This window comes from Egretta garzetta, unplaced genomic scaffold, assembly GCF_000687185.1.
Source record: "Egretta garzetta isolate BGI_Z169 unplaced genomic scaffold, ASM68718v1 scaffold78, whole genome shotgun sequence".
Classification (NCBI taxonomy): Eukaryota; Metazoa; Chordata; class Aves; order Pelecaniformes; family Ardeidae; genus Egretta; species Egretta garzetta.
Window position 1 is genome coordinate 577375 of NW_009260593.1, and position 7639 is coordinate 585013.

Consider the following 7639-nt stretch of genomic DNA (forward strand, 5'->3'; position numbering starts at 1 on the left):
AGGAATGCGAGCCGTCTCGATGTTTTATGCGTGCTGCAAGTCCCACAGCAATAAATTCAAAACTTAACGCCGCGTGTTGTTCATTCCTTAGTGAGTACGTGTTTTAGAGCCTTAACCTAGAATTCCTCTATCTTTGAATTTTAGCCATCAAAATCAAATTATGTATTTCAGGTAAGACGGTGTTTACACTATAGTGCCGCCTTTGGAATGAAAAGGGTATTTAGATCTGATGATACGGAACAACCAACTTCGCAGGTGCAGTGAAATTATCAACAACCAACCAGCAGGTCTTTCAGTAGACCTGAACCCTGCTTATTTCACTCCCAAGTCAACATAAAACGTTTCGGTATCGTATCACTCATCGCTTTGTACTCATGCAACAGCCACGCTTTTCTGCATCAATAGACTTAGGGATGGAGTCTGTGCCTGTTGAAGTCAGCAAAGAGACCCTCTTGCTCTTTTTAACTCCGCTCACCTTGACCGTGCTTGCTTACAAAAGCATCAGCTCCACCTGGCCAAAGGGAGGGCTCTCCTCGAGCGCAGCGGACAACGTCCTTGAGAAGACGGCGCATCTAATTCCGGCAAAATTGCTAATCAGTGATTTTTATTTTTTTTTTCAACAAAACGTTCTTTGTTCAAGCATCAATTGATCAAAACATTAGCCTCCCACAGGGATACACGGAGCAGTTTGACATGAATAAAATCTCTGACCAAAACCAGATGATAAAATATGAGTCACAGTCTGGAGTAGGGCTGTGTAAGATCCTTGAGACTGAGGCTCAGGACCTTGCCTGGCATCCTATAGATCAACGCTTAAAACTTGTACCCTCGACGCTGGACAAGTAGAATAAAAATTAGCCAGTGTAGATAAAGCACAACATGAAAAACTTCTTGCCTTGAGCCACTCCCAAGGCAAATTTGTGGAAAAAAATAAATTCTCAGAGCTTTCACGAGAGAGGAAAGCTGTTTCCCACTCCGCCCTCAGTATTTCAGTCACCTGGAGAGATGTCTGCAGCAATAATTGCTGGCTAACACCGATGTCTGAGTAGCTGGGAGATTCTTCTGTAATGAGGTTTTTCAAAAAATATAATCCTCTACAGGTTTGACCCTCAGAAAGGTTTTTGGTGCCAGTTATTGGAAGGAGGGAAAACAAAGTGCCTGGGAAAAAGCAAAGGTCGAAAATACCCACCAATGGACCAAGAGGTAAGGGCTTTCCAGAGCTTCAAGGTAACGTGGTTTTAATATCGACCCTGTGTTTGACTCCTAAAATAGACACACTGATCTCTTCCTTTTTTATTTTCACTGTCTTGATATTTTTAAAAATCAGAAAATTTTTATGACCTTTCAATGACAGGAGCTTAATTGCCTTTTCTTAAGAGCCCCTCTCTGGGACCAGCGCAGAGCTCCCAGGCGGGAGTCCCTGCCGAAACCTGCTGTCGGGTGGGTTTCCTTCTTTGACTGTTGTTTATTTTTGTTTGTTTGTTTGTTTTTTTCCACCCTTCTCAGTCTCGAGCGTTTCTGTCGAGCTACTACAGAGACCACAACGTGGAGTTGTCCAAGCTGCTGCACAGGCTGGGGCAGCCCCTGCCCTCCTGGCTGAGACAGGAGCTGCAGAAGGTCAGGTAGCACGTGAGGGTGGGGACCCCAACGAGGACGATTTCCTTCACCGTCAAACCCCTCGCTTCTCCGACTCACTTGTGATCGTCAGTAGAGGACCTCATGAATAACGTTCTTTCTATTAAAAAAAAAAAACAAACAAAAACAAAACCACAACAAAAAACAAACCCACAAAAGAAGAAAAAACCAACCGAACCCGACAACTGTTTATATGCACGCGCTGGCAGTTATTAGCATCGAGCCCTTTCGTCGGCTTCCAGGAAACAGTACGGAGCTCCGTGGCATTACTCTTTATCCAGACCGGGATTCGTGCAGAGCCTCGTTCCTCCGTTCACCGGGAAGTACCAGAAACTGTGTGTAGGATGGATTGACTTCAGTGTACACGAGAAATTGCAGTCTGTCAGGACACCAGCAAAGGCTGGAACATCTCTCGCTGGACTGTGAGGTTGGTTATCTGCTGGGGTGCTTTCCACGTTTGTTTTCATTTGGTTGTTTTTTTTTTTTCCCCCAACCCTGCAAGTTTTCCTATCACTTTACAGGGGGATATTCAGCACTTTGCAGCCGGGATCCCTAATGGTTATGATAAATGTTGTATTAATGCACCATCGTTGCTCTCTCCACAGAAAGAGGTAGGCTAAATTCTCACCTAACCCTCTTCCCTGCCATTCCTCCAATAACTGATGATAGCCCGTGCTCTTTTTTCTCTTGTGGGTTCTTTTTTTCTTTTTTCCCTTCACCACAAGGTATATCCTGATTTACTGGAGCTGTGTGGGATGTGGAGGTGCAAGGCAGTGAGCTGGCCCCCCTCCTAGTTCTCAGTGAAACCCATGGCCCGTCTTTTGGACGTGGCGACTTTGCCACCCGGATGAGGTTTTTCATCTCATCGCTGTTGGGTTCCTACCGCAGCCGTGGCAGAGCTCCGAGATGTGAAATCATATCCAATACTTTGTCATAATGCCATAGGACTCCTTAAACCACTATCAAAGCCTTTTAAAATCTAAGCAGGCCGTGCGAGCAGCGTACTGACAATAACCTAACACCCACCATTTTGTTTCTATCTGGAAAGCAATGGTTTTGCTCTGAAGCCTTCCAAGGAAGAGAATGGCTTCAGTCATTTAGAGTCTCAGCCTGCAAGCTATTACAGAAAATAAACTTTAATGACCAAAGGTATTTGTTAAGGTTTCGAAAAAAACCCCAACAGTCTGTTGATGAATACATTCTTTCTATAGACTTTAAAGCAGTTCGAGGACAAGCATATTCACTATATACCACATATATATATATGATGAATATATTTTTATGCCTGCATATCTACCTACTGTATATCCAGATCAGACATACGCTTAGCTTTACATACCTGGGGTTTGTGCCCATAGGTAAATGAAAGGGTGGTTTACGAAAAAAAATGATACCACGAACTGCGTGAGTAGGTTTTAGTTTTCGAACTTCCCCGCCTTGGTTCCTCGGCACAAGCCATTTCAGATGCTGCAGAGGCTTTGTGCCTTCCCCTCCCCATGGATTTGATCCTTACCTCCCAGCTCAGGAGACAGAGCTGGGCGCTGGGGCTGCACCGGGAGTTCAGCCCAGCCTCAGGGAGCACAAGTCAGTGCACATCATGGACTGCGGCATTCAAGAGTGCTTAAAACAAATTCATCTAGGCTTCAAACCAGTGGATGGGTGTAGATATCTAATATTGCATTTCCAAACTCCAAAATCATGAGCCTGTCCACCAAGGTGATGACACTGGCTTGTTTTGGAGTGACATGTCCAGTGCTTCCCAGAGCTATCCTGGTGCCATCCGTCCTGTGCGCTTGCTGGTGAGCGTCCTCTGGCACCACCTGCCTACCACAGCGTTTCCTCTCACCTGACCTCCATCACTCGCCTCCCCACTGCCCATCTGAACGTGCCTGGCTGCTTCTTCCCTCCACACCATCCCAGCCCTTTTCCAGACCTGGTCCAGGTCCCTCATCCATGCAAGGAGCCGGTGCTGCCCCGCTTGGTCCCACACACACAGCCCGCAGGGTTGCACAGAGGAGAGGCTGAGGTGCAACCAGCACCAAGTCCCTGCATGGCCCCTCATGCTCCAGCTCTCCTGCTCTCAGCCCTGGCTCCTTCTGCCGGAGGACCCTCAGCAGTTATGGGCATAGGAGGAGGACAGGTACCCCCTGCCCACCAGTGCTGCACTAACCTACAAGGATGCACGTGAGCATGCGGTAAAGCCCGAAAGACAAGTGCTGCCTGGTCTCGCGTTTGCTTTTAAATATTGAAACGGGATTCATCTCACCTAAGTGAGACATCTACTTTATTTTATAGGTGATGAAGGGAAATAGCGCTTCTAGGACACCATTCATCTCATCACAAAGCAGACTTCTTAAATGACTGAGATTAATCTTGCCTCTTCCTCTCTATCGATTGTAGAAGTACAATAGACAACTCGCTCAGAGTAAGAGCTCAGCTGTACAGGTCTAAAATTAGGTGAGCTGGAAAGGAGATGGCGTTTTATCTCACAGCTATAGCGGAAGATGAGAGGGAGCCAGCAGGGTCTGAGGGAAGGTTTTGATTTTGTTTTGTTTTCCTAGTTCTTATATTTCGACAAGGAAGACTTCAAAATCATAGAACCATAGAATCATCGAATTGTTTAGGTTGGAAAAGCCCTTTAAGCTCCCCAAGCCCAACCATTCCCCTAACCCTGCCATCCCACCACTAAACCCTCTCCCTAAGCACCTCGTCTGCCCGGCTTTTAGATACCCCCAGGGATGGGGAATGAGCCAGGGCAAAACGAACGCCAAATAAAAGGAACCTTAGGGGGGAGGTGGGGGCTTTTTTTTTTTTTTTGGCAAGTCAGACACATACCTTGCTGCAAATTCACACTCTGGCATTATCAGTGCTAAAAGTTAAGCGATGACTCGCCTGATGAGAGCTTTGGGTAAGTAAGGCTCGGTCAGAGAAGAGTATCTAAATCAAACATTTGATAAAGTTTTAGCTAATAAAAAGCATTAGAATAGGCTTATCGTTAATTAAAACATGACTTCTTAACTTCTCGATGAGGAGCTAAATAAACATGAAATTGGTTTCAGGAGGAAATGAGGCAAACACCATCAAAATCTGGAAGAGGATTTCTTCTTCTTTTCATTTAGAAAAAAAAGAAAGAATTCAGTCTTTCTGACTCTCAGCTCTGTAACAGCATCATGTCCTTAAACCACACTGGATATTGTTATACCTCATTGTTATTTTTTAAGTCTGAATGGGCATCACATTTCCGAGAGATCTCATGTTCCATTCAAACCTGACATTTGAATTGACTTCATTATGTGTGGCGTACAGATGAAATAACAGTATTTCAAAGTTTCATTCCTCCCACTTGCAACAGGACCCATCAACACAGAGTTTCTCTGGACCACCCTATTATAGCAGAGCCTTTGTGAACCAGCTGTAAATGGTCCCGATTTCTTTTCTGCCTTTTGTATCACTGACCGCGTAATCGTTGGGATTCTCAAAGACCGGCAAAACAAATGCAATAAAAAAGAATTTTAAAAAAATCAAACATGTATTCCTGGCAAGGGGGTTGTAGTTGGGAAGGATAATGCTGGCCCTTCTTCCCTATTCATAAGCCGCAGGATTCATCTCCGCAATACCTCCACGTGGTGCAGGCTGTAAATCAATAGGAGTTCTACATACTGGAGGGCTGCAGCTGCAGTTGGCTCCCATTCCCCTGGAAATACGGATTCCTGCAGAGGTTTGAAGGAGCCTTGCCGCCCTGAAGACCTGACCTGCTGCCCGCGGAGACCAGCGAGAGTCTTCCTATTTAATTCCAGCAGACCCCGGTCGGCCCCGAAGAGCCGGTTTCATAAGGCACAACCTCATGTGGTTCAAGCGTCACGTAGCCCTGTCGCCGCTGCAAATCCATCGCTGGCTTGATTTCTATCACCAAGCGGCGATTTCTCCCCCCCAGCTCTCTCGGTCGGTGCTCTGCCACGGTTGGAGCCGCAAGCCACCTCCACCACCCCCTCCAGCGGGGCCGCGCCGCTCCTGGTCTCGCCGTACCACGCGGGTCCCTCCCCGCTCCATCCTCCCGCCTCACGGGCTACAAGAAACAGAAAACCCTGCGAGCCAGGCACGGGCATCGGGGTCTACGGCAGCCTGTTTGGTGATTAAAGCAGGACTTTGGCCCTCAGAAAGCTGAGCTTTCATAATCGAGGTCGTCTTGGAGTGAGAAGCAATCAGAACGGAATCCAAAACCTTCTAAATTATGCATTGACCTCTCAAGGTCTAAAATAAAGTTGCCGGATTAGCTGCTTATAGATGTTTTCTAATAAAACAAATCTCCCTCTCTGATAGGGAATCAGACTGCTGAGTGTCCCCAGAACAAATTAAGATGGCGGAATTAGAAATTCTTGGGGGAGGAACGTGTTGCGTAATGAAAGCGCTGATGGGTCCGGGCTCTCTGATGTGATAATAAGGCGGTGGGGATGTGCCTCGAATACAAAAGCAGAAGCTGGATATTGTCTCCTCTTCCTTCCCCCTCCTCCTTTCCCTTCCCATTCGCGTTAAATTTGGAGCCAACGTAGCGCGTCTGAAAAGCACGTGACGGGCAGAGCCCGTGGGACGGGGGAACATCATTCACCTCCCGAACGACCGTCCGAGAATAAATGGGGTGCAGGGTGCTCATTTCCCCTAAGCTGGGCCGCCTTAAAGTTAGACATCAAGCCCAGACCAGTCATTTAGTTTCCATCAGTAGCAAATTCTGTTTATAATGGGTTTAAAATTGATGTTTGTAATAGGTGCGTGAGCGTGCGACAGCTGCGTCGGACAGGCACGGCACAGGTACATAAATCAGCGGAGGCTGAAGCTCTGATTTTACCGTAGCTGAGTAAGATTAAGCTGGCTGCCGGTGGCGGGAGGAGCTCTCTCTGCACGGGCGGTTTAGCTTTGCTGGTTGAGCTCTCGGACGGCAGCGCCCGCGCTCTCCTACCAGCAGCTCCTCAATTTCTCAGAGAGCTGAAGTCTCACGCCATCGCCTCGCTGTATTTGCCCTCACGGGTACCAGATGGTGAAACTCGGCTCTAAGAGCGAGTACCGTGTCCAGTTCTGGGCTCCCCAGTTCAAGAAAGATGAGGAGGAGGAACTCCTAGAGAGTCCAGAGGAGGGCAACAAGGATGATGGGGGGACTGGAGCATCTCCCCTAGGAGGAAAGGCTGAGGGAGCTGGGCTCGTTCAGCCTGGAGAAGAGAAAGCTGAGAGGGGATCTCACCAACACATACAAATATCTCAAGGGTGGGGGTCACGAGGATGGAGCCAGACTCTTCTCAGTGGTGCTCAGCGCCAGACCCTTGCCAGTCTGGGACTCTGGGATTCCGTCCCTCGCTACGTCGGTTCATATATCCCCGCCTAAATCTGCCGGGACTCGTTGCTTCGGAGACTTTTTTTTTTTTTTTTTTTAATTTAAGCGTATGTATTTGGGATAGGAATTTCCCTATCAGACAACACTCCTTACACTGTCTTTATTTTCTCTTCTCTCCTTCCAGTTCATCCTTTTAGCGTGACTGCAAAGGTGCGGGCCTGCCTGTGGATGCGATTCCTCCATCACTGTCCTATCGAGCAAAGCTACCAAAAGCAAATAAGGATTTGCAAGCGACACAGATTCTGAAGTGTTCAGCGCTCCAGTGACCGGATAACTTTGATAAGGCTTCTTATCATTTCCGTCATGTCTCAAAACGAAAGGCATCCTCTTGATGGAGCTGGGGAGAAACTTCACTGTCTTGCCCAAGCTCGCTCTTTTTTTTCTTTTTTTCTTTTCTTTTTCTTTCCCCTCCTATGTGGCAACAGCAAATCCAGTCGAACAAATACTTGGTGTTGAAGAAAAAGGAATCAAAATAAATTTTGAAAACTCTTTTTGAAAACTATTTTTGGTGGTGGTGGGGGGGGGGCGGTCAAAATCTGTATTTGCTGAAATGGTTTTAAATAATTGATGTGCACACACCTTATTATCAGTTCTCACCGCCGCAGAATAAACACTTCTGAT

At 47.1% G+C, this 7639-nt stretch overlaps 1 protein-coding gene across 6 annotated transcripts in view; it reads left to right on the forward strand.

The window, feature by feature from the left end:
- The window catches only part of LOC104131465 (N-deacetylase and N-sulfotransferase 4), a 107651-nt gene extending 100277 nt beyond the window's left edge, over positions 1 to 7374 (forward strand). For 4 of the 6 annotated variants that reach the window (XM_035900182.1, XM_009644628.2, XM_035900181.1 and 1 more), the window contains exons 13-15: positions 1101 to 1203; positions 1507 to 2062; positions 7143 to 7374. In XM_035900182.1, coding sequence (XP_035756075.1) covers positions 1101 to 1203; positions 1507 to 1626 — 223 coding nt within the window. In that variant the 3' untranslated portion in view covers positions 1627 to 2062; positions 7143 to 7374. Of the gene's footprint in view, positions 1 to 1100; positions 1204 to 1506; positions 2063 to 2156; positions 2459 to 6398; positions 6517 to 7142 lie in introns of those variants that run through there. The other 2 variants (XM_035900179.1, XM_035900183.1) reach the window with 2 other exon arrangements.
- Positions 7375 to 7639: the final 265 nt, after the last annotated feature.